A 26,857-nucleotide genomic window follows, 5' to 3' on the forward strand; every position below is an offset into this window, starting at 1 on the left:
ACCGTTAGAATCGCTATGCTCTGAGCGGGCAGCCAATTTTTGAATCTGGGACACCCTGTATGTCCGTAAAATTACAATGGACCACTATACAAGGTACGAATTTAAGCAATCTGATACGTGTTTCTTATCCAGAATTTCACGTAGAACACGATTAGCGCAATGGATATTACTGAAATTAACTCCTAACGAAGATATCAACGTTTTTATTTCACATTGGGCACGAGGAATTTGAACTGCCCGTTCCCAAGAAACTCAAAGCTCTACGTGAGTCAAGTCGCGCACTAAACGGTTTCAGCAAGCTTCTCAATCGAGCAATGTTCATTTCCCTTCATGTGTTGTTCAAACTAGAAGCAATGTGCTATAGCTGAGCCAAAGCGTCAAAACTGAGGTTGCCAGATTTTTAAATCCAATGATGACTGTAATGATAACGTTTAGCGCGTGATGTGTATCACGTGGATCATTGAGTTTTCATGAGCGGGTAGTTTGAATTTACGCATCAAGAATCATTGAATATCTTCGTAAGAAGTTGATTTCAGTAATTTTCGTTGTGCGCATCATGTTCTACGTAAAATTTGGGTTAAGAAACATGAATCAGAATGCTGAAATTCGTACCTTGTCTAGTGGTCCATTGTCATAAACACGAAAGTTGTTTGTCGCATGTTAATGTATGAAATCACAGAACTTGGTGCCTAAAAAAGTTTCGTCTCTTTGAAACGAGTTCGGTTGTTCCGTTATCGGCACATTTTTCGGCACATTCGTTGCCGTGATAGGGCGACGCGTTCACCTTGTAGATGAGGTTCCTATCTACGCATGTAAATACGGCTGCTGTCAAATCGGCGTCGTTACCGATAGGCGACACTTCCACGCACGTGTAGACGGGCCGGTTTTCTCTTTTATTTCTGGGCGGCATCGATGCATCGTTGGAAGTATTGGCTTCTGGTGGATTTATAAACCTCGACGAACGACCGGTCGACGTCGTGGGATCGAACGAGTGCATCGGTGCGCTATCGATAACTCGGTGCCGATCGTCTATCAGATGTTCCATTTCCCGGCCGCTGAAAGGTTCGAGACGCATTCCAATACTTGGCGCCAGCGGGGCACCGGCATCCCCGCAAGCGCCCTTTACTCGTTCCCACATCAAGCCTTCTACGTGTGACGATGATTGAACAGTAGGGGCGCACACTCCTACGTTACCCCGCCCCCCTCGAGGATCAACAATCGTGGGTGCTGCGGGCTGTTCATTCACCGTCGGGCGTGGAGGACGGAAACAAGGGATTCTCCACTGATCAATGGCGCACTCAGAAATGGAGACGTCGCTCGGTGTTCGAGAAGTTGGATGGCACAACGCTTTGATACATCTGATAGGCGATGGGTTCCCGGATACGAAGCGCATTATCCGATGCGGCTCTTGAACTTTCGAGCACAATGGCAACCGGAAGTTTTGTCGGGATTTATAAACCGAAATGTCCAGAATACATTTTCCATTAGGGAACAATGCCTTCGAAATTGTACCCGAGGTGTCGCTTCCTCTCCGAGACTCGAGTTGGGTGTAAAATCCAGTAACGCACTTCCTTATTGCAGGCATGTTTAAGAAGTACACCTTCTTTAAGGATATAATGTGGAACGAAATTTTACACCCCCCCTCAACTATCGTCGATTCCACGGGAGCATTATGGGATTCTAAATACTCAAAATCAGCCACCTCGTGTACAAGAGAGGGACATAATTCCTTAATGTAGTCGTTCCAACATTGCATCAATAACGTCACAGAAGCAAAAGCCATATCCTTAAAGGTCACTTCCGTAGCCGACCATTCTACGTCAAAGTACAATTTTACCGATTTGACAGCCGTCGTAATACACTCGTAATAGGCGTAGAAACGATTTCTCGGGATATCAGATATGATATCCGCGAAAAATCTATCCTTACGCTCAATTACGCGGAAAACGCGCTTCCTAGTACTAATCTCCACAGAAATGAGCATGCATGCCCATCGGCGACCCAGGGGGGTTAATCGCAACACCTCCGCTTCAACGATAGCCCACTTCTCGTAGGAATGGTTAAAAATGGAACGGGACAACGTGGCTGTGCCTCTAACGTCACGGATAAGGAGGGGAGTTCTTAGATTTGAGGCTGGTGGGGCAACGAACACACACCTTGAAGTTTCCCTGAAAGGAAAAAAAAAAACCAAAAATAAATACCAAATAAGGGTTGGGGTAAAAAGGTTACCACCTTCACTGAAAAAAAGGTTTGTGGTCACAAACCAGAATTCTGGTTGTATTTCGGAACCAGATTTTCTGGTTGATTTAACCAGAATTACAGTTGACTCAAACAGACGGTTAGTAGAATCAACCAGAAGTCTGGTTGTGACAACTGTAATTCTGGTTGCATCAACCAGATAATCTGGTTCCGAAATACAACCAGAATTCTGGTTTGTGAGAACAGAACTTTTTTTCAGTGTTTTTCCGCCAGCCTATACAAATATTCACCCGAGAAAGTTCCTCAAATGTCAGAAGAAAAAGGATGCTGTAATATTTGAACTTAGTCGGGCGTCTCTCTTATGGTAATATCGTATCTGCTGACGGAAAAAGACGTAGCCCCCCTTAATTTTTTCACGTCGACAGATATTTGTAGCCGGCGCAAGAGAACCAGTGTCGTAATTAAGATGAGGCAACTCTGAACTGTTCTCCCTGCTAAAGCTCCAAACTTCTGTAGACGGTGAAGGGACAGCTCTGTAACGGACGCATCTATAATACCCGCTAGAACCTTGGCCAATAACACAAAACTTCGCATATAAGGGTGAGGCGACCTCTGTATTTCCCTAACGAGCCCTTTCACAATTTCCTCGTCCGAGAATGGAAACGGGTCACGTTGCGAGAAATTCTCCTTGCAGGCGACGCAATTGTGACACCGAGTTCTCACGAAGTCACGAACCAGCACATCGCTGGGACGCCAAGTGAAGTAGGCATATATTAAATAATGAAGGCATCCGAAATTTTGATTCCAAAAACCAAAATTTAGAGATACTTCATTATTGGATATAATCGATTTCATGTCGTAGTATTTCAGCGATGTGCAGATTTGAAAATAATCGTGAATGCCACTCGTTATCAAGATTGCATCACCCCCCAGGATCCGCCCCCCCCTTCCGCATCTACCAACTTCCTGCACATACTCCATAAAGGAAGCTGCCGCTCTATACCCAAGATGAATTACAAAAGAAAGCCGGGGATTATTAATGCCGAGGCTCAAAGCAGACGTGCTTATCATGAGGGGGGGGTTCCCCTCATTCCACGCACAAACTCGTTGTTTTTTTTGTGCGGGTGATAAACGGGAATGGAAAAACGAGCAAGGAATCCCCCTTCGTGATAATTCCGCCGCTAGCTTTTCGACCCCCTCCCTGTTGTTTACAAAAATAATCCCAACTCTCCCGTGCAATTCTTTGGATAGGAAATTTTTTTTGATGTACCGAGCGAGGCTCCCGGGCATGTGCTGGATGCACGTAAGAGACGTAGGGGCGAGGGTTACTGGGTGGAAGGCTGTTTGATACGTAGAGATAGAAATTGCAGTTCTCAACACTGTGAAATCGAGGATTTTGTATATCCGAACGTTAAGCATCAATTGGACAGGGCCTAGCATGTAGGAAGGAAACGTCGCGGTACAGAGCACATAAGTCATATTTGGAATCCCCTCGAGATTCCCTGCGAAGCGCAAGTAGGATTTTCGAAAATCCAACCCCCACGTTACGGCCGTATGAATCTCGTCGAAAACGAGAAGAGTATCACTACTAGCTAATAATAATGCTTGTAAAAAGTGCGATACTCTGCTATTGTAAAAAAATTTTTCTGGGGTTCCCACGAGAATAACAGGAAGGGTGTGTCTTTTCAGGACGGTTAGAGCAGTGTCCAGAGATGGCATCTCGTCAACATCATCCCTGGCGTTGATAACGAAAAAACTCGCCTCTAAGAACAACCTTACCTGCTCCTCTATAAGAGACACCAGGGGGGATATCAAAATAACTAAACTACGTTTACATAATGGGGGAATTAGGAATGTTAAAGTTTTCCCCCATCCTGTGGGAGCTAGGAGTAGGAGATTTTCCTGCCGCGTACACATTAAAAAATCGACTACTTGGCGCTGGTCGTTGCGTAGGCGTTTCTTTATGAGACATTCCGCTTCTTCCACTGTCCTATTCATTTCAGGAACAAACAAACAAGAAACATATTGTAAATAAGTAGTCGTAGATCGCTATGAACCCCGTAAGTTCATTATTCTATTTAACACACAAATCAAAGTTCTGCGGTATTAGTATTTTTTGAGTTCAGTGTCTCTACTTACATTTGGGACGATGCCGATTCGTTGACATTAAGAAATATTTCATCATCAGATGAATGGGAAACAATACGCGAATAAGAATCAGAGGCCTGTTGTGGTGGGGTGGGAACTCCGGATCCGGATGGTGGGTTGCTCCTAAAAAAAAAAAAAAACATTTCTTAATAATGCTATCAGGGTGCACTTCTAATCTAAAGGGTGTTCTCCTTATGGAACTAGTAAATAAACGCCTGCATCTATTACTTAAAAAAGGTGACATTTTCGTAATTTTTAGAAAGAGCGGTTTCGCTATTTACAATGGTCAGAAAAGACATCTGCATTCAGCTCCTCGTTGATACAAAAAACCCCCAGTCCCAACCGGTTTTGCTTACGTGGGAAAGTATGTACTCGAAAAGACGTCTCAAATAGTCGTCTGTGTTACAAAAGATAAGTTTACACAATAAAAATTATATTTTTACAATGACCATGTTCTCAAAAAGGAACAGAAAAAACCATAAAGGGGGGGGGGGTTTTCAGATTAGAGTTTTTGACACACTGAAAAAAAATTCTCGGCATATTTACCAAGGTCCATTGGTAAGTTTACCATCTCACTATTTTCATCAATTATTGGTAATGTTACGAAGATAGACTGGTAAACTTACCTAAAAACTGGCATTTTTACTGGTTTTTTTCAGGTAAGAATACCACTTTTATTGGTAATCAATTCCCGGTAACTTTACAATTTTATCTCGGTAATTCTACCACAGTCGATACAAATCTTGGCGTTTTTACAAAAGTCCATCGGTAAATTTGCCTTATGACCAATTATTTTTACCGAGCTTTCTCGGTAAAATTACCAATACCATAAATGGTAATTTTACCAAGAAGAAACAGGGATCAAATAGAGCCCTGAATTCTTGGTAATTTTACCCTTTCCTTGGTAAATACACCGAGATTTTTTTTCAGTGCAATTCATTTTCGACCGAAGACACGAATATCACAGCCTCCCCATTATCCCAGGGAGTATAATGTTTGAAGTTAGGAATTTTGCCTTGCAGAAAATAATATTACTAAGAGATGACATTTTGGAATTATTGACGACAATAAATTTTTCATTTCATATTACAGAACCAACTCTCTCTCTCTTATAATTGGGAGCCGTGTGACATTCGTGCCTTCGATTAAATGAACTTATTTTTCAGGGGAGTCGGAATGTGGCGGAATCTCTACCATCACCGACACAGTAACTTGATGAGGAGCCGAAGTTGAAATTGGAGGGGGGGTAGCAGTCCCCACGAGGAGTGGACCCCTCGGCAGATCAGTAGGACGAGGAGGGGGCTGTTGATTACGAGGTCTTAGGCGCATAGCACGCGTTGTTACTGTAGGAGGGGGTGGGACTCTCACTATGTCGTCGCCACGGCGACCTCTTCGCCTTGTGCGCGGGGGGGGGATGATAGGGGCCGCGACACCGACAACAGAAATGACTGGGCCCGCGACTGGAGGAAGAGAGGTGCCCGAGGGCTCGACAGGGGGGGCCATTCTAGATCGTAATCGGGTCGTGACGGGAGACAGGTTGGATAAAATATTTCGCCCCCTTCGGCGACGAGAAGGCGGGGCTACTGGAGACGTAACGTTTTCCCTCGAAAATACCTCTTCCATACCTAGAATCGCAGCAGCCCTCGTCTCCCCGTCAACGTCGGGGTCGACAGCGTCCTCCGCATCGCTACCCGGGTCGGAAAAGACTGGCTCCCCTGTCGAATCCTCGTCGTCTTCCGGGAGCTGTGAGATAGCTGGTGCAGAATCGGAAGGGTTCTCGGCAACAGAGACATTATCCCCTTCCTCGCGAAGCGAGGAAGAGGACGATCCAGACCCTGCATTTCCCTCGTCACGAGAAGCAGCGTTGAGTTCGGGGTCTTGTTCTAGGGGGGGTGAGGTGGTGGGTGGCTCGCTAGAGGGAGGGAGCCTTGTCCTCACCCTGGTCACGATAGGAGAACGAGGGGGTGACACGTTCCTCCCTCGCAAGCGACGAGGAGATGGAGGTGTTGGATAAGCAGAGGCTGCAGCTGACAGAACCTCTCCTAGAACTGAGAGTACAACGGCCCTCGTCTCCTCGTCAATTGCGAGGGGGATTCCTCCTCCGCAATTAATATTATAGGGACGAAAAGAAAATAAAAGCCATGAAAGAGCTGGAAACGCCCACAACAGTAAAAGACGTGTGTTCAGTCTTGGCGATGGCGGGATTTTACCGAAATCACATACCAAAACTGGCGGAAATAAGCAGTCCACTCATCAACATAACCAGAAAAACGTGAAATTCGAATTCGATCGGGAGTGCAAACTCGCGTTTGAAAAAATCATAACATTGTTGGCGTCAGCACCTTTATTAGCACATTATGATCCAGAAAATACAACCTTGGAATTACATTCTGACGCATCAAATCTGGCGATCTCAAGTGTCCTGAATCAAAGGTACAAAAACGGCGACTTAAGACCTCTAGGATACATGTCGAGAGTCTTAAGCTCCCCAGAAAAATCTTGGAGCGTGCCCGAACGAGAACTTTTGGCCATCACTTATGGATTAGACAAATTTCGGCCTTTCTTATGGAATACGAAGTTTAAAATCATCACTGACAGTCAAGGGCTAGTATGTGTCAACAAGATGGAAGTGCCATCCATGAAAATATCGAAACTAGCACTGAAACTATCCGAATTTCAGTTTGACGTGATCCACAAGAAAGGAAAATACAACGTCGTTCCAGATTACTTATGCAGATACACAGTCAACAACGTACACAGCACAAACAAAAGCGCAGATGTCTCAAAACCGGAAGAAATTAACCCAACAATTAACTTCTCTGAGGAACAGAAAAAGGACAAACAGTTGGTTTAACCCTGATTATTTTCAGCAGAACACGACTAGTTTCCGAAATTTTATTCAGGGAGGTGCGTACTACTTGTTTACTGATACTTAATGATACTTAAAATGTTTTGGAATAAAGTTAGACATACGTAATGATACCTAAAATGTTTGGAATCAAGTTAGACACACTGATAAATTGTATTCAAGGAGGTACGTACTACTTGTTAACTGATATTTAATGATACCAAAAATGTTTAGGAATCAAGTTAGACACACTGATAAATTGTATTCAAGGAGGTACGTACTACTTGTTAACTGATATTTAATGATACCAAAAATGTTTAGGAATTAAGTTAGACATACTTAATGATACCTAAAATGTTTTGGATTAAAGTTAGACACACTGATACTGCGTCCGTAGGGGTGGACCAGGTTTAATGGACTCAACTCGATCGCTTAGATTTTCCCAATAATCTCCAATATTCTCTCTGTCCCCTAAGAACTTTTTTTCCTATTTGGAAAATGCATTCGCGCTCTCCATGCCTGTCTGAATTATGGCACGTAACTTCGAAGAGCAGTGTTCTACTGAGTCGCCCCACTGCTATCCATGCTATTTTCGCCAAAAGTGGCAGCCAACTTTCGGCTTCACTTCCAACGTGTAAAACGAACAACATTTTGGTTGAAAGCAACTGAAAATCCTATCTTTCGGAGCTTTAAGTAAGCTCACTTTGTGTCGAAGTCCATCTTGCAGGGTGGCTATCGACCGGGAAAAGTCAGGGAATGCAAATCGACCAGGGAAAGTCGGGGAATGCAAATCGACCGGGAAAGTCGGGGAATGCAACTCGACCGGGAAGAGTCGGGGAATACTACTCGACCGGGAAGAAACAGGGAGTTTAACTCGACCGGGAAAAATCAGGGAATGCAACTCGGCCGGGAAAAGTCAGGGAATGATACTCGACCGGGAAAATTCAGGGAATGCAACTCGATCGGGAAAAGTCGGGGAGTTAAACTGGACCGGGAAAAGTCAGGGAATGCAAGTCGACCTGGGAAAATCTGGGTAAAGTCAAGGGATTTTTCCTGGAGCTGTGTTCCATGTACAAAGAGGCTCCGCGACAGGACAGCCGATCGCGTTGTTCCGCCGAACGTGCCAACCGGGTGGCGCTCTCAAGCGGTATTTCCGATGACTATAGGTCATGAAATTTCATTAGAAGTCGAGGATAAGTCAAGGAACGCCAAAAAAAATGATAAAGTTTGCGAGCCACCCTGATCTTGCCTATCGGTGTAAACTAAATTCTCCGTGGATGCCGCGAACTTTACAATTTTCTCCTCAAACGCGAAGTTAAGAATGGCAGAGTTTGGAGATCAGGGTTGCCACAGGGAAAACCGGGAAATGTCAGGGAAAATTTGTTAAATCACCTTTACTTGCTTTCTGGAATGGGTTTGAGGTTTCGAATACACATTTTGCCTGAAAACTATTTTCAATCATGCCCTCGTCACATCTTCAATTTTCAAGGAATTCCACCAAAATGTGTTAGGGAAATGTCAGGGATTTTCATTTTCTAATTTCTGTGGCAACCCTGGGAGATGTCATCATCAGTTATTTGTATTCATCGAGTGAGGGCAATCAGAGCTTTTGAAGTTTGAAGTGTTCCCAGTGTTTTTTAATAGATGGCGGAACCTCGCGCTGAGATAATCTCAAGTGGACACTTCAAACGTTAGAAACATGATGATACTGATCGTGAAGATATTTTGGAAGCTGAAACTGAATGAATTTAGTATTCATCGATCACCGAGCCCGTAAACATGTTAGGTTTAACCAGTTATTATTAAAACGACTTGTTAACGAAAATTGTGGAGAACCGCTTTGCAAAATTCTGGCTGTTCCTCCGGACTCTTATTTGCGTGAAAGGTTAGACTTCAGTTTTACTTCCTATATACCTTACCTGCCTATCCTTTTAAGGGAGAGCAAAGTTAGGCCTCATCCCTCTTGCAAAACATGAAGGATCTTTTCACCTTGGGTTATTGCATTTACACTTCTTTGTATCTAGAAACGGATGCGTTATGCGGTGTTTGCTATTTAAATCCGTAATCATGCAATAATGGGATGTCTCAATCCTTCTGTGGTTATTTTAATATTATTTGTTGTTACTCGTCTGGAATAAACTGAAACTTCCGTTTACATACGCACGTTCTTGCTTTTAATTAACTGGGTAAATGCACAATTTGGATCTCAATTTAATCATCTGTACCGATCACCGTGAAACAAACTTGATGAAGCAACGTATTACAGCGAAAAGTACTTTAACGATGTACGTTAGTTGAAAATTCGCCTAAATTTGCACAATAAGCCGCACTATATGTAAAAAGTTGAATTGCGCAAGTGAAGTCTGCAATTGCTGATGTGGTTTTCTGCTTTACGCGGTCGAATTTTGGCCTGGCGCTTTTAATAGAATTGAATCGGGTATATACACATGCTGGCAAGCATGTATCGATTTTCTGATAGATATGAAAAGTATAAATCTTCCTTAGAACTTTTCAAGAGCGCTGGCATACCCAGGTCTCTGACGGTTAGTCGAAAAAATTCCGGAGTCATCCCTCCCCAGGCTCGCTCTGTAGCATTAATAGAGCTGCACACATGCCGAAAAACATGGATTACATTTTGCAAGAAGGAACCAAGAGCATGCCAGTGTCGCTAATGTTGTGCAACTTCCTTTATCATACAAATATAAACTGAGCATCTAAACAAGTTCTATCTTTACTCTGAATAAACAATAAATTCAAGACGAAAATTATCTTCATAGATCTGATCATTTACATTATCTTAGTAACTTTATCGCAAAGAATGTAAGTTGCTTAATCTTAGCAACATTGGAGTTATCTTAGTTCCTTTTTGCATAATGCAATCCATGTGTCGGTTCTCTGGGAGTGTCTTGATATCAAGGGGAAAAAATCCTGGTCCCACAGGACCTTCAAATATCGATGACATACTCATGTCTCCTATGAATGTCATTCCCTCAAGATCAACACCTCTTTCTCTTTCTCCATTCGTATGAATTTTATGTGATAAATCACTAGCTGTTTTTCGTGTAATTTTCAGACTCACGATCACTATTGCAACCCTATAAGATGGCGAACCTTTTAGTGATTCTAATACCCTGTTTCCTCACGATGGTTTCCGCCCACAAGATATTGATTTTTCAGCCGACTCCATCCATTAGTCATCAGCAACCAGCGATGGGTTTAACAGAAGCTCTAGTGACGAAAGGCCACGACGTTTATGTCCTTAGCCCAAATGCTGTCCCGGTAAAAATGCCTCTGATTACTCTGAATGTGTTGAAATTATATTCTCGTTGCCAACGTGCGTTAAATGTCTTTGAAAAATTCGTCGTCTTGGACATGAAGGAGCGTAACTCAATTCTTATGTCGTCGAATTTTCTCAAACAATTAATTTATTCGACGAATTTCACCGGAGTAATTTTTATCAAAAGTTTTTCTGATTTTTTCGTGTGATCTTATCGGTGACATAATGCCAATGACTCTTCTAGTTAATATACAATAAACCATTAGACAAGGTACGAATTTAAGCATTCCACTACATGTTTATTAACCAGAATTTCACGTAAAACACGGTTCGCGCAACGAAAATTACTGAAATAAACTTCTAACGAAGATATTAACGTTTTAATTTCACATCGGTCACGAGGAATCTGAACTGCCCGCTCACAAGAAACCCAAAGCTCTAGGTCTTTGAGTCCAATCGCGCACTACAACGGTTTCAGCAAGCTTCTCAATCGAGCAGTGTTTATTTCCCACCATGTGTGGTTCAAACCATGAGCAATTTGTTATAGCTGAGCCAAAGCGTCAAGATTGAGGTTTTCAGATTTTTATATTGCAGAGACTGTCATGATAAACGTTTAGCGCGCGATGTGAATCACGTAAAGTATTGAGTCTTCATGAGCGGGTGGTTTGAATTCACGCATCAAGAATCATTAAATATCTTCGTAAGGAGTTGATTTCGGTAATTTTCGCCGTGCGTATTGTGTTCTACGTGAAATTTTGGTTAAGAAACATGTATCAGAATTCTGAAATTTGTATCTTGTCTAGTAGTTTATTCTTATATGTCGTTAGATTTTCTCAAACCATTAATTTATTCGACTAATTTCACCGGTGTAATTTTTATCAAAAGTTTTTCTGATTTTCTTGTGTAATCTGAAGAAATATCGGTGAAATTTGTATTCAGGAATGCCAAAGACTCTTCTGGTTAATATACAATTAGCGAGGGGAGACTTGGCAACATTGAAATTAAATACGTTCTTTCGCGAGCTAAACGTCGAATAGTTCGCGCGAATCAACAGCCGTAGGATAGCGAGAAGCGAAGATTTTGACTGCTTCCAGGAGGTGTCGCGTATGTGATATACACCCCCTGGAAAAATTGGCAGTAGAATCTGTGTTCCAAAATACCATAGACCTACGGCCGGCTGTAAGACTTCCGATAGCTTCTATAGCCGGCTCACAATTTCTCAGAGAGTACTTTAACATTCTCAAACACATGGAACTTTAAGGCACACTGGAACTAAGTGCTATACAATTGCTGCCCTTATAAGGCATACTTGATACAATTACAATTGTTTGTTGAGTGACTCCCTACAGTTAACAAAGGATTTGAGAATATAAGGCATGAAGCGGACGGACAAACAAGGTCAGTCGCTTTTCTAGGAATTGACATTAAAATATTCACACGAAATGGGAACATAACAATATACAAATTGAGAATGACAAGAATACAAAGGAATGCATAGAATATCGTGACAAGAATGTCTAGTTTCTGAGGAATGAGGTTTTGGCCGTACGCTTGGTTCTGGTGACAGGCTTTGGACCGGTTGCTTTGCGCTTGTGGGCAACCTTGCTTGTTGCGCCTCCAGAAGAGCCGCTTGGTGGTTGGTCGTCGTCCATGTCATCTCCATCACTCGATTCCTCGTCGTCAGCGAGGGGCTCCTTTCGGTCCCCCCCTAGAGAAAATCCTTTTTTATCTTTTCGATTGTTTCGGCTGTTGCCACGGTGCTCTCGTTGAACACCTTCTTCAAGGTTTCTCCGGCTCCAGCAGCTGCAGAGGCCTTAAATTGGATTAATGTGTTGTTCCACTGTGGGTCGTAGTCAGGGTAAGACTCGACTTTGGCGGGTGTCAAATGTGGCGACTGTGCGAGAGTGCTTTTGGGCATCATAGCCAATATGAACGTTCCAATCCGCCCTAACATATCCTCAGCAACCGAGCCTATCCATATCCTCTGCTGTCCCGTCCGTCCGTCCTATGTTCTCCTGTCCATATTGCGTTGACATACAAATTAAAAAGAAGATGAGAGAAGAAGATGAAGAGAAACGCAAAAGAAGAAAATAATAAACAAACACAGAAGAAGAAGACATATTCAAATTTAAATTCCTGTATCTCTAAACCGTCTACAATAACGAGCAGAGCAGAGAGCACTTTAACATTCTCGAACACATGGAAGCTTCCACTCACACTGCAACAATTTCATTTGCCCAGGAATGATTATTCAAGAAGAATAAAAAATCATCACCTGTGATCGCTTACACAAATCAAATGATCAGAGTATAATTTAATTGAATGCTGCACCCTTTTGAGCGACTCTTTTACTCTAGAGCATAAACATTTGAAGTCTAATGTGAAAATCAATCATTAACTTCAAACAATCTCTTGGTGAACTTGAGACAACTTGAGACTGAGGTTGAGACAACAACTTGGCTAAAAATTCCATTCTGTGATCTATTTGATCTCCGTGGGCTAAATATTCCTTGCAGTGATCTATTTGATCTCCGTGCGGGCTAATAGTTCCATACAGAGATAGTTTTGATCTCTGTGGGACTAAATCAGTTCTGAAACAATAATGGACTGTTCAACTGCAGGGGACGCCCGTAAGACAATGACATTTCAACTGCAGGGGACGCCCGTAAGACAATGACATTTCAACTGCAGGGGACGCCCGTAAGACAATGACATTTCAACTGCAGGGGACGCCCGTAAGACAGTGACATTTCAACTGCAATGGACGCCTGTAAGACAGAGGCATTGTATGCATGTAGCAGCAGTATTTATTAGTCTTCCACGGTCCTTCAGCTCTAAATTTAATCTTTAAATGTCTCTACTTTTCTCACAACGAATTTCTCAAGTCTTTCATCTCTATCCAAGAGGATTATTAAAAGTATAAATACATCATACATTTTGGATGATTTCCTTCCGCACCAAAAAGAAAATCCCAAATTTTTGGAAGGTTGATTTCCAATTAGAGCGCTATTAAATCGGTTTTTATGTATGCCTTGATAATTTACTGAGGAATTATAAATTTCGCATTATTTTCACCATGTGTTAATATAGTTCATAATAAGTAATCCGCAACGATGATAAATTAGGATTAGTTAAATCCACATATGTTAAATTTTCTTCATTCTCCATTATGCTCGATCTTAAAACTCATGCTCACAATTAGTCTCTGATCATAATCTCATTAACATCCTCTGCTCGCTTATGTCATACTTTTTCTTCTCATTCAGATTTATACTCTTTTTTCGCATTTAAGTTATTTCCTCTTACTCAAAATGCTTTTTTCTTTTTCTCACTCAGGTTGTAAATTGGAGTCAAGCTTTCTTTGTGAGACGACTGTCTTTCGACGTTGTTGCTTATACCTGCTTCGTTAGGTCTTCATTGCTTAAATAGGCTTAATATTCGCTTAGATAGGCTTAGATGTGATTTTGTAGCAAATGTTGCAACTTACTTGGCAACAATGCCAACCTAAATTAACGTTATACACTCGTTGAACATAGTTCAATAATACTTAACTCGTACGATGATTTGACTATAAAGCATATACAACTGAAATAATTTTAATAGTAGTTTTTCATACCATTTTCGGAAAGGTTAAGGTATAATATCATCAATTTTCAGGAGTTTCTGAACGAGTTCATACTATGTCATAATTCCCTTCGGTGGTCTTTCGGTTGAGCTTCTTTCGGTCCTTTTAAATGCACGTTTAAGATGATAAAATTTCGCGATTGTCGAAAAATGGCTTGGCTTGAAAAGCCTCTGGAGTTTTTAATTTGGTTTTTTGATTGTTGTTAGAAGCATAATTCTTTATATATTTGTCAGGTTCTTGTCTCTTCTCTTCCATTAGTATCTTTAGACTTTTATCATTGTTTCGTAGAATCTTGTTTCAAATTCACTCAACTCAATTGGATTTATGTGTGGTTCGAACATTTAAAGTTCAAAATTTGCTTGGGAAAATTGGGTAAATTTCTGCTTTGCTTCCTCCTAACGAATGTTCAAGTTCGTCATGTATCGTTTCTTGTGCTACGAAGTTCTCAAGGCCTGACAGCCGAATTACTGCCTGATATTGCCAAATTGAATCGTAGAAATCGGTCGATTACTGCACGATATTTAATAACTTAAGTATGTGGAGATCAATCGATCTTTGCTCATACTTGGTATCGACACGGAGATCGAGCGATCCCTGCATGTCACTACCACGAGATGATAATTATCTTTTCATTCCGGCCGCATATTCCACTTTTGTGAACATTTTTAATTTTCGTTGACGTCTTCCAAATTGCACAGATGAAGATCACGTCGGGGTCCCCATGTTTTTCTTAGTTTTTAATAAGATAAATATACAGGGTTATTCAAAAGTTACGCACCACTGGCCATAACTTTAGTTCTAATTATGCTATCGATTTGCGGTTTGTGGCGTCCTTCCTCATATCGAGAGGGAAACTTTTTGAGGTACTTTGTAGTTCTTCACCCCCCCAGGAGGAGGGGGGGCGGGGGGCAACTCAAAAATTTCAAATGGCAACCCCCATCATGTGATACATCGTTAGAAAGAGCATGAAAAAAGAAAATTTTTGGCGCAAACCGGAAGTCGATCTGACCCCCCTGTCAAAAGTTAGGGGGGTCCAAAGGTTATTTAGGGGGTCCGTACCTTCATTTTTTAGAGTAGCTTCGGCGGCTCTTGGACATACCGTTTCTCTTTTCAAAGAGTCCTCGAATACTCCAAGTCTGATACCGAAGTCTTTATACTGCCCCCGGGTCACCACAGCCCCCCCGTAGGGGGGGATGGGCCTGTTACAATGAAACATTGCATTAAAATGCGGGAAGTCACAGAAGAGCTTCAAACTTAGCATCAAAACCGAGTGGAACTTCTTGCCAATGTTAACGCAAACGCAGCCTGCGACTTTGAAGTGAGTTTTCAAAACTCTTAGCCCCCTGCCCCCCTCATTTTTGGTTGCAGAGCGGGTAAAAACCGGGAAATTCACTACAAATAATGCCCGAAACTATTGTCCAACTTAAGGAGGACCCTTGAAACGTTGCGATCAGTCGGAGAATTGAAATACAAGGACTGTCACCCCCTTAAAGTACGGAAACATCCAAAACACCCCCGCTGCCCCCCTCATTTTTCGTTGCGGAGCGGGTAAAAACCGGGAAAATCGCCAGAAATGATGCCCCGGTTCTTACCAGCTCTGCAACGAAAAAAGAGGGGGGCAGCGTGGGTTTTATGGATGTTTCCGTCCTTAAAGTGGGCGGCAGTTCCTGTGTTGCAGTTCTCCGACTGAGCGCAACGTTTCAAGGGTCCGCGTCAAGTTCTACAGTGGTTTCGGGCATCATTTCTGGCGATTTTCCCGGTTTTTACCCGCTCCGCAACGAAAAATGAGGGGGGCAGCGGGGGTGTTTTGGATGTTTCCGTACTTTAAGGGGGTGGCAGTCCTTGTATTTCAATGCTCCGACTGATCGCAACGTTTCAAGGGTCCTCCTTAAGTTGGACAATAGTTTCGGGCATTATTTGTAGTGAATTTCCCGGTTTTTACCCGCTCTGCAACCAAAAATGAGGGGGGCAGGGGGCTAAGAGTTTTGAAAACTCACTTTAAAGTCGCAGGCTGCGTTTGCGTTAACATTGGCAAGAAGTTCCACTCGGATTTGATGCTAAGTTTGAAGCTCTTCTGTGACTTTCCGCATTTTAATGCAATGTTTCATTGTAACAGGCCCATCCCCCCCTACGGGGGGGCTGTGGTGGCCCGGGGGCAATATGAAGACTTCGGTATCAGACTTGGAGTATTCGAGGACTCTTTGAAAAGAGAAACGGTATGTCCAAGAGCCGCCGAAGCTACGCTAAAAAATGAAGGTACGGGCCCCCTAAATAACCTTTGGACCCCCCTAACTTTTGACAGGGGGGTCAGATCGACTTCGGGTTTGCGCCAAAAATTTTCTTTTTTCATGCTCTTTCTAACGATGTATCACATGATGGGGGTTGCCATTTGAAATTTTTGAGTTGCCCCCCGCCCCCCTCCCCCTGGGGGGGTGAAGAACTGGAAAGTACCTCAAAAAGTTTCCCCCTCGATATGAGGAAGGACGCCACAAACCGCAAATCGATATCATAATTAGAACTAAAGTTATGGCCAGTGGTGCGTAACTTTTGAATAACCCTGTATAATTACGTAGTAATTATAGCCGATGGCGATTAAGCAACTCACAGCCAGGCGATAAAGTGTATGCTAATCGACTCTAATTACGGATGCCAGGACTTGGTGAGTTTTTGGACCACTGCTCTCTTTTAGGGCCGTAGTATCTTGATTTATTTTGCGAGGAAAGCTCCGTACTTTTGATGGGTGCCTGCCATTCCTAATACATTAGAGCGCCCTCAGTTTCGTATGATACTGTGCAATACCTCTGGTGTGAAAGAGTTGCTTCAAGCGCCGTGGCACGCTGCGGTACGGCAGGCGGGCAGCCAGCGCGGAACACGCATTGGCGCCTACAAACCTAACGGGGATACTTCACGCGTTGCGAAATGCGTGAAGTATCCTTGTTAGGTTTGTAGGCGTCAGTGCGTCGCCGCTCCGCTTTTTGTTAGGCTCTAATATTTAATCTGGCGGAGTCAGCGTTATTCAACTCATGATTTTGAAATGTTTGCACATCCTGTATGGATTATTCTCGTTTTAATTGATGAAAAAAAATATGTATTAAAGGAAAATAAAACGTGTGTTTTGTAAATATTAAGGTGGTTCCGTATGAAACTTAATGATTTCCAAAGCATACGAATTTCTACACAATTTCTTATAGCCTTTTATAATCGATGGCGAAAAAACAACAGCCAGGCGATAAAGTGTAAAGCCCGGCGATAGGAACTTTAGCCGGGCTGCATACTTTTTTATCGCTTCGTGTAGCCGGGCTCTATGATTTTCTCCGCATTCTACATCCAGCTATATAATTTTCTGTAGCCTTCTTTAGCCGGCTATGAGAATCCCTATGGTATTTTGAAACGCAGCTCTTATCGCCAATTTTTACCAGGGCCGCACGCTCAACGGATGCAGTGAACTTGATTCCATGATGCAGTTATTGACGGAACCGTACTTGAGTGTTTCCGGACACTTGAACAGGCAGTATCCTTGAACTAGTCATCTCTGAAAAATAGGATCAATATTTTATTCTAACTTAAGTGTAACTTAATGCATACGTATTAATTGTTACATCTCTAGTAAGCTTTTTCATGATTTCACTCACCTCGTTACATAGACATCCCAAAAAGCGCAGATAACAATTATTTCGTTAAAGGAACTGAAAAGTTTAAACAGGAGTCTTAAGACCACTCACCTGCATCTCCGTTTACTTCACTGAAAGGACGTTTTCGCTTGCCTCCTTCCATAATTGTGGCGATTTTTCTATACAACTGTATTACTCCCGTAATCGAAGGAAGACCTATTTCATAACATGCTTTAACTGAATTTCACATTCAGCTATGAATAATAGGATAAATATTTTATGCTAACTTAAGGGTTAACACGAAGGAGATACTAATTGGTTCTAGTCGTCGTAGTTACATCTTTGTTTACATACGTATTAATTTTTCCTTCTCTACTAAGTTTATTCATGATTTCACTCACCTCGTTACATAAACACCTCAAACCTCAATACGCGCAGTAACCTAACAAGTGAACGCAGAGCACATGCCCTTATCTCGGGGGCGATACGGAAGATTAAGACCAATTCACACAAGCAAATCATTGCGCATCTCTTATAGATCCATTCCCCGCTTGGTCATAACGAGGTGGAGAAATAGCGCTGGGTCCACACCATCTCGCGGGGAATCAAAGCCAAGAATTACCAAAAATCAAAATTAGAGTCAAAAATAATCAAATTTTTTGTATTTAGTTGATTTTTGGTAATTCTTTGCTTTGTTTCCCCGCGAAATGGTGTGGACCCAGCACTATTTCTCCACCTTGTTACATATAGTTCGGGCCACTTCTTAGAGTTTAATTTTTTCACTTGGTCATAACTCGGCGCCATCCAATGCTACGTCACATTCGGTCCCCCCATAGCCTCAACGCATCATGATAAAATTATAACTCGAGCCCTTAATGCATACCGTAACTGTGCAGAGAAACTTGACATGTTCCTTTTTTGCGGTTATTCAGGGATTGGAAAAAAATTACACGCACTTTGACTTTTCATGGCTGCTCGCAGGCGCTCAAGAAAACGCCATCAATCAAGGTGTTAACTTGCAACAAGATTTTACCAGCGTGTTCAAGTGGATTCATTTTGGGAAGTGTGGACCCAGCACTATTTCTCCCCCTCGTTACATACAGTTCGGGCTGCTTCTTAGTGTTTAATTTTTTCGCTTGTTATAACTCGGCGCCATCCATTGCTACGTCACATTCGGTACCCCCATAGCCTCAATCATCATAATAAATTTATAACTTGGGCCCTTAATGCGTGACTGTGCAGAGAAACTTCACATGTTCCTTTTTTGCGGTTATTCAGGGATTGGAAAAAAATTATACGCACTTTGACTTTTCATGGCTGCTCGCAGGCGCTCAAGAAAACGCCACGAATCAAGGTGTCAATTTGCAACAAGAATTTACCAGCGTGTTCAAGTGGATTCCGTTTTGGGAAGTGTATGCCGGAATGGTGCGGCACATGTTCGGCAGCGATACGATGAAACATTTTTTCAAGTGAGTGATACCTAACAATTCATTTCTGCTAATCAATCCAATATAATTACCTTATGATGATTTTTTCGTTTCGGTTTTGGTCTATGTTCATTTCTAACATTTTATCTCATCTTCTAAATCTTCACGGCGAGCTTGTAGTCCCATGTCTTGTCCCGGCTGCTCAATCCGACCGCGCATTCAGAGTTCACAGTGGCGATGGGTAACTATTTTATGGAACGTCCGTTTAGCAAAACGGAATCTACGGGCCGATGATTGAAATTGAGACATTATTTGTAGAGGCGCCGTATGAAGGAATTTTACGTTTCGGGAAAATGGATCGTGGCACCCCTGGTGAACAGTACCCTTTTCGATGTCGATGTCGAAGAAAATATTAGCACCCTTTTCGATGTCGATGTCGAAGAAAGTATGGTTGGATTTATGTATTGCTTTTCTGATGACATATAATTTTCCCGCTGTGAACTCAATTTTCGAAAGCGTATGTTTTTGAAACCAATGCTCCAATTTCAGAAACCTGAAGTTTTTTAACAAGAGCTAAAAGGCCGAATTGAAATTGAGACATTATTTGTAGAAGCGCCGTATAAAGGAATTCTAAGTTTCGGATAAAGGATCGTGGCACCCCTGGTCCCTGGTGAATAGCACCCTTTTCGATGTCGATGTCGAAGAAAATATGGTTGGATTTATGTACTGCTTTTCTGATGACACTTAATTTTCCCGTTGTGAACTCAATTTTCGAAAGCGTTTGTTTTTGGAACCAATGCTCCGATTTCAGAAACCTTAAGTTTTTAGGAAGAGCAAACTATTGCAAATCATCGTGGAACATTTCAGAGGGCTGGTGCGCAAGCGGCGGCCTCAAGGCGATGATGACTCACGGCGGATTTTTGAAGGCGCTGTGATTTTTCGGGCGGAGACATTTTTCCTCGGTGGAGCTGCTGTCCATTTTTTGCTCTTGACCTCAGATGCCGGGAGGTGGTCGTGTGGGTCAGCCGATCGTCGCCTAGGTTGTTTTGCCGGTTTCAGTGGAATCGGCTCGATCAGTTGTGCCAACCTAGTTGGTCTAGTTTGGGTTCTAGTAGTAAAGTTGTCTGGGAGCTCCTTGGCGGGGTCGAAGTCCAACAGAATTGGTTGGATTCCGATGGGATCACCACACAACCCTCCTGCTGGTCCATTACCTCTCTCGAAAGAGTTGAATAAGTTTTCCAGTAGATTTTTGGGAAAGTTTACGGGGTGATCAAAATACTTTTCGGGGGTAATGATCCCATCGGAGTAGGCGACGGGGGCGTGTGCTAAGGACACCGATATTGCCGCTACTTGTGAGGGAGTCAATTCTGACCAAAAACTGTCATCGAATGGTTATGTTCCATTAATCGATACCGAATCAGGATACTTCACCTCTTTTAGTTCCTTGTCAACTATGGTGCAGGGGAGAGCATCTAGAAACATGACAGGGAAGTGCTCTCCTGTCAGAGATCGGCTCCGTGTGTTTTTAACACAAGTTACAGCATGATAATTCAATTCTGTTAGATGATCACCGGCCTCGAGAGCTAGTTCCAATACGAAATCCGATGTTGGGGTAATATATTCATTATATGGGATTTCGATATACAAAGATTAAAGTTTCCCAGCGGAATCAAAGGTTACAGGTGATGGACATTATGATCCGCGACGTCCCGCTGTTATAGGGAAATTTTTTGCGCGCGTAAAATCTTTCAAATCATACGTCACTTCTTCAGTGATCGATTAATTATTCTCGTACCTACATTCTGTTTAAAATGAAATATCTGAAATCGTTGGAAGCAGGAAGAAAAAAATTCTAATGGCTTTTAGTCTACCTTATATTCGTTGAAAAAAAGGAAGAACAAACTTCATTTTCGTCAAGCTCCTCGCTTCCTCAGTCACTAGTGTTTTCCGCTGGTGCAGACCTCTCGAAGACGTCTTCCAACCGAGCTCGCGGTCCATCATCAATGATTTCAAATTAACTGGGGGCGTCTGTTGCTTCAGCTTAAGCCTATTAGAAGCTTTTAGAATCATTTTATCAAGCTTTAGAAGCTAGAATTAAGCATAATTCGTGTTAAACCCTACTTTCAAAGCAATTAAGTAATTTTTCCTGCAAGGACTCTTGCTCGTTTTCCTCCCATGCCAAGTATTCCACGGATTTTGCATGCACTGAAATAATCTCCTCTCTTCTGCCCGGTCTTTCGTTCAGGTCCGCGTTTAACCTGCACAGGTCGCGGATGAACGCCTCTTCATCTACGCTCTCGGATAAGCGTTGAAAATCTATGATTCCGAAGCTAAGCACGCTTCATTGAAATACCATTTAGAACAACAATCACATTTGCCCCATCCATTGTTTTCTTCTTTCGTCGCGTTCTTGAAGCACGCTACGCAAACACAATTGAGCCTCTTTGAATGATTCAACATTTTCATTGAGAGATACCGACGGTACTCTTCCAGATTTATCGTCATTCCGTTTCCTCTTGGTTTGAGGAAGCATTGCACAAAGTATATGACAGACACATCGCAATTACAGTTGTCATAAGTCTATTGAAATGATATATCTTACAACAATAATCGCATTGGACCCATCCATTGTTTTCTTCTTTCATCGCGTTCTTGAAGCAGGATACTCATACACAATTGAGCCCCTTTGAATGATTGTCATTGAGAGATAACGACGGTATTCGTCCAGATTTACCGTTATTGCAGTAGTGCATGATAAACTTATCGCAATTTTAGTTGTCTCAAGTTTATTGATATGATACCATTCACAAATATACTCGCATCGGACCCTTCCATTGTTTTCCTATTTTATCGCGTTCTTGTAGCATGATACGCATTCATAATTGAGCCCCTTTGAAAAATGCATCACTGTCATCGAGATTGACAGCACTCCACCAAGCAGTACCAGGCCTCCACGCAGCCAGGAGCAGTGGAACTGTGCCCAGGCTGCGCTGCCAGTGGTTCAACGTAGCCGGTAGCAGTTGACTACTCATCGGATTTATTCCTAGGTCTCATTTTCGGGTCTGCTTGGTCCAGGCTTTCCAAGATCGCTGTCATTGTCGTTTGCACTGGAAAATAAGTAGCTTGAAACAAATCAAAATCAGCTTAAAGCAAGCTGGAAAAAATCTTAAATTTGCCGCCAAGAAACGTATAGCTTGAAATAAGCATGACCGTGCTGCTCGAAATTAGCTACCCGGCGGAATCTTAATCATTTTTCGTTTAATCCTCGGATCCAATTCCAAAAATTGAAAGTTTTATTCATTTTTCATAAAATTCCGTATCGTAAGGATAGAACGTTACTGATTCTTCCACATGGATCATGTTGAAGTCGTCGTGCGTTGCCGCGGGTTTTGTTCTCGGTTTGAAGCACTATGTTAAAATGCGCGGCTTTTGGAGATCTCCTAGAACGACTTGAGAATGTAGGAATGTATTACTTAATACCCATGTCGAAAATGAAGGCGGAGTGGTAACAATCCAATGGAAACTTGATTCAAGAAGTTGGCTGCCAACTTAATTTAAGTCTAATTTTTTCAACTATTTCCAAGATTCGTGTCATGCTTGAAACCAGGAGTCTTGAATCGAGTATACATCATCTTTAATCAAGAAACAACTTCTGAGAATTAGCAGCCATGTTGGCTTGATGTAAGACTCAGCAAGTTTGACTCAAGATTTTTGTGCTGCTTAAATCAAGCTAGCAGGTGATCCAAGCTACGAGGGGCATTCGTAAAGTAAGTATATATCTTTATTTTCTCCGAAACTAATGAAGATAAATTAAATCGGTAAAAATTGTTTTTACCGCCGTACTCTCAGCTTTTCAAAAAGCCTTCGTTTTTTAAATTTGGTTTACCGGTTCGCGAGTGACGTCATTATTCCCGCGCCCATCTCTCGTCACTACGTGTCCAAAATATTTGAGCGCGGTGGTGGCGGTGCTCCTCAGACGAGTACATGTTTTCACCGTAAAGAAGGTTGTAACACAGTTAATTGGTTAAATATGTGAAAGTTTCAGGCTTTGAATTGTCTTACCTTACTTTTCAACATAATCTCCACCCAGTTGAACACATTTCTAATACCGTGTTAGCAGTTTGCGGATTCCATCTTCAAAAAATTGCGCATCCTGGAACCATTTTTTTACAGCTTCTTACAACTCTGCGTCGGTGGAGAACTTTTGGCCACCCAAGCTCTTCTTTAACGCAAGAAAAAGATGAAAATCGCTTTAAGGAAGGCCCGTGAGTACGGTGGATGAGGAAAAGGTCCCATTTGAATGAGGCGAACAAGTCTTGAGTCACATGAGCCACAATGAGGCCTAGCGTTGTCTTGAAGGACCAAAACTTGACGAGACAAAAGACCGGGTCGTTTTCGCTTGATCGCTGACTTAATTTTTTTCAAAACTTCACAATGTCTTGCGGCATCGATCGTTTTTCCTCTCTCCAAGAAATCGATCAGTAATATTCCTTGAGCGTCCCAAAGCACCGTAGCATGTACTCGTCTGAGGAGCTCCACCGCACTCGAATATTTTGGACACGCAGTGACGAGAGATGGGCGCGGGAAAAATGACGTCACTCGCGAACCGGTAAACCAAATTTAAAAAACGAAGGCTTTTTGAAAAGCTGAGAGTATGGCGGTAAAAACGATTTTTACCGATTTAATTTATCTTCATTAGTTTCGGAGAAAATAAATATATATACTTACTTTACGAATGCCCCTCGTATAAGGTAGCTGCAATTAAGAATCTCGAATCTTGAATTTAGCAATAAATTGCTTGTTTTAAGATAAAAATTCTTGAATCAAGCTGATTTTTTCTCAAGATTCCAAGACGGCTTGACCGTAGCAGACTTTTTTTTTCCAGTGTAGCAGGGTCTATATCAGCGTCCAAGCCCCCAGAGCAATATTGTGCAAAGAAAACATAATCTTTCTGCACAAACATTTTCTTGGCAGCAAGGTACTGCTTACCAATTTTGGCGATGATCGAGTTTCTCACTTGTTTGTTCCTGATGCGTTTTGTTGCAGTAACTGCAGCTGCCATAGCAACAGAGCACTAAGAGTTAGGTAAATACTGCCCTCCTGATTGGCAACTAGAATTGAGAAGCTTAATCATCTCTGAGACAGGAGTATTTGCCCCCTTTGCCATATCTGTTAAGTCATTCTTTGAAAATATTGCTCCAGTCAATGGAGTCAAGATATATACAGGGGGGTTCAAAGCAGTTAAAACTGGGGATATCTTATCTAGTATGTGTACGGCAATCAAACTCGCTTGTTTAATTGACAATACTACAGATCATTGGTAGCTTTCCCTAAGAACGAGGAATTTGGATTCTCGAATGTTCCTACAAAACACCTGTTAATTGCTACTTGTATGGGGGCATTAGCAGGTTGATCATTACCTCTTGGGACCTCGACAACAAAATTCATCTGCCAAACCTTATCAGCTTGGCTTGATTTCACTTTCCTACTATTAGGCCCAATGTCAAACAGGATTTTGCCACAGAAATAAATACACTTGTATTTAGCATCTATGTCAAACATTTCTGTATTGACATCCTGGCAAACAGCAAGCCTGACTCAAGCAATGCTTCCATATCCAAAGCCTGTCCAGCATGAGCATCTTTGAACTAAGTAAATAAGTATAGTAGTAAATAAGTAATATTAAAAAGAATATGTGTATATAAATTCAAATGAAATATCGACTTACCAAAAAATCAGCAATGGAATACGATTTATTTAATCTTTTTGGTTTTTTATATGGTCGAGGCACATAAACCATTGAAAAATCGATCTCAGCCTCCTCTTCAGAAGTGATAGCCGTATCATTCAACTGGTAATCGTCGAAAATCGGGGGTCCTCGGATCGCCGGATTGAAGAGTCTGGACTCATGTTTCAAGCGGATTTTGAATTGAATCAATGCAAAATCCGCTTGAAACAAGGGTTCAAAACTCTTTATATCCGGCGACAAGAAACTGCACTCTTAAGTCAATGCACCGCGGCATTGGTCCAAGAGGTTTTTTTTTACCAATGCGGTCTCATTGTGATTTTCAGACGGGTCCAAGATGACAAGCTATCGTTCGATGTCGTCATCGTGGAGTCCTTCCTCATCCCGTACGGCGTCGCCCTCGCCCGCCTCGTCGCCGTCAACAAACCCGTCATCTCCCTGGCCTCCATGACGGGCGGCGACTTCTACGACGAGGACGCCATCGGGAACATCAAGCACCTCTCCTTCTCCCCGTCGATGCTCAGCCCCTACACCGACCGGATGAGCGTGTGGCAGCGCTTGGAGAACTGGGTCGTGCACCACTACATCTCGCGGAGGCTCCGGGACATCGTCGAAAGCTCGGCCAGGGATTATTTCCGGGAGACGCGCGGGCCTGACGGGGAGGCCCTCGTGGAGGGTTGCTGGAGGAACATCAGTCTCGCCCTGATCTCGTCCAACGCCCTCTATTACTACCCCAGGCCCGTTTCGCCCAACGTTGTGGAAGTCGGACCCCTCCACATCAAGGCGCCCTCCAAGTTACCCAAGGTATGCGTAACGCTAGGCCTTGTCTCCACGGGCCTTTTCACGAGATTTGTCCTAGAGAAAAGTCCCACGTAGGCCCTGTCCACACGAGCCTGGTTCGAGGAGCACTGGTTAAAAACAACCTCTTGGACCAATGCCGCATTGCATTGACTTACGAGTGCAGTTTCTTGTCGCCGGATTTAAGAGTCTTGAACTCTTGTTTCAAGCGGATTTTTCATTGATTCAAGGGGATTCTGCATTGATTCAAGCGGATTTTGCACGGAGTCCAGACTCTTAAATCCGGCGACAAGAAACTGCACTCTTGAACCAAGAGGTTTTTTTTACCAGTGAAGTTACTCGACGAACTGTTCAGTTCCCGGAACTTGTTCCTTGGAAGGAGGGATGCTGTACACAGTGCGGCGGCGGGTCAATTCACCTACGACGTCTAACGACAATCGTGGATGAATTGATCCGTCAAACTCTCGCTCAAAAACCGAGAACTCCGCACCGGCACTTTTCAGCGCCGTTCGTAGCTTCGTGGATTTGAGCGAGGGCTGCCTAAAATGATTGATGGGGACGATGAAGGATGAAAGAAGAACGTGAAATTTAGCTTCACTAGAAACAAACGAGCATCAAATAAACTCTCTCAAATAAGCTCTCGTCCAAATCGTCGGGAGGTCGTTACCGGACTGCCTGACCACTGTCCGGTCGCGCGCTGGTTGCCCGAGAGCGTAACTAGCGGCCCCCTCCCGATCGCCGCTCGACACCGCGCATGTGCGCCGTTCGGTGCTTCTCCTCTCTAGCGGCAGCGGGGAGTATCACAACAGCTATCAGTTCGCCCAAACTGGAACTGGAACTTCAATAAAACTATAGGCACAATTATTGCAAGCCAATAGATTATTACGGCCGCCAAAGTAACAAAAATAAATGTCAGGACTTGTAAAGGACGTAAAAAACAAAAATGAACACCCAAACTGGAACTGGAACTTCAATAAAACTATAGGCACAATTATTGCAAGCCAGTAGATTATTACGGCCGCCAAAGTAACAAAAATAAATGTCAGGACTTGTAAAGGACGTTAAAAACAAAGACGAACAAATTCACACCGAATGTAAAGGACGTAAGAAACAAAAACAAACAAATTCACACCGAATGAAACATATATAGTAGCTCGGAGTACGGGGAAAGTTCCGGG

General features: G+C 42.7%; 2 protein-coding genes across 4 annotated transcripts in view; one reads left to right on the forward strand and one right to left on the reverse strand.

The window, feature by feature from the left end:
• Positions 1-673: 673 nt before the first annotated feature.
• LOC140225676 (uncharacterized) lies at positions 674-7,915 on the reverse strand. The gene is made up of 3 exons (XM_072305310.1): positions 7,899-7,915; positions 4,339-4,470; positions 674-2,168 (listed from the first exon to the last, which is right to left on the reverse strand). Exons 1-3 carry the CDS (start codon positions 7,913-7,915, stop codon positions 674-676), a joined length of 1,644 nt encoding a protein of 547 aa, XP_072161411.1.
• A 1,001-nt stretch (positions 7,916-8,916) lies between these two features.
• The window catches only part of LOC109029876 (UDP-glycosyltransferase UGT4), a 76,324-nt gene continuing 58,383 nt past the window's right edge, over positions 8,917-26,857 (forward strand). For 2 of the 3 annotated variants that reach the window (XM_072305429.1, XM_072305427.1), the window contains exons 1-4: positions 8,918-9,080; positions 10,269-10,474; positions 18,987-19,177; positions 25,208-25,685. In XM_072305429.1, coding sequence (XP_072161530.1) covers positions 10,298-10,474; positions 18,987-19,177; positions 25,208-25,685 — 846 coding nt within the window. In that variant the 5' untranslated portion in view covers positions 8,918-9,080; positions 10,269-10,297. Of the gene's footprint in view, positions 9,081-10,268; positions 10,475-18,986; positions 19,178-25,207; positions 25,686-26,857 lie in introns of all 3 variants that reach the window. The other variant, XM_072305428.1, reaches the window with a different exon arrangement.

The sequence above is a fragment of the Bemisia tabaci genome, chromosome 10 (assembly GCF_918797505.1).
Source record: "Bemisia tabaci chromosome 10, PGI_BMITA_v3".
Lineage (NCBI taxonomy): Eukaryota > Metazoa > Arthropoda > Insecta > Hemiptera > Aleyrodidae > Bemisia > Bemisia tabaci.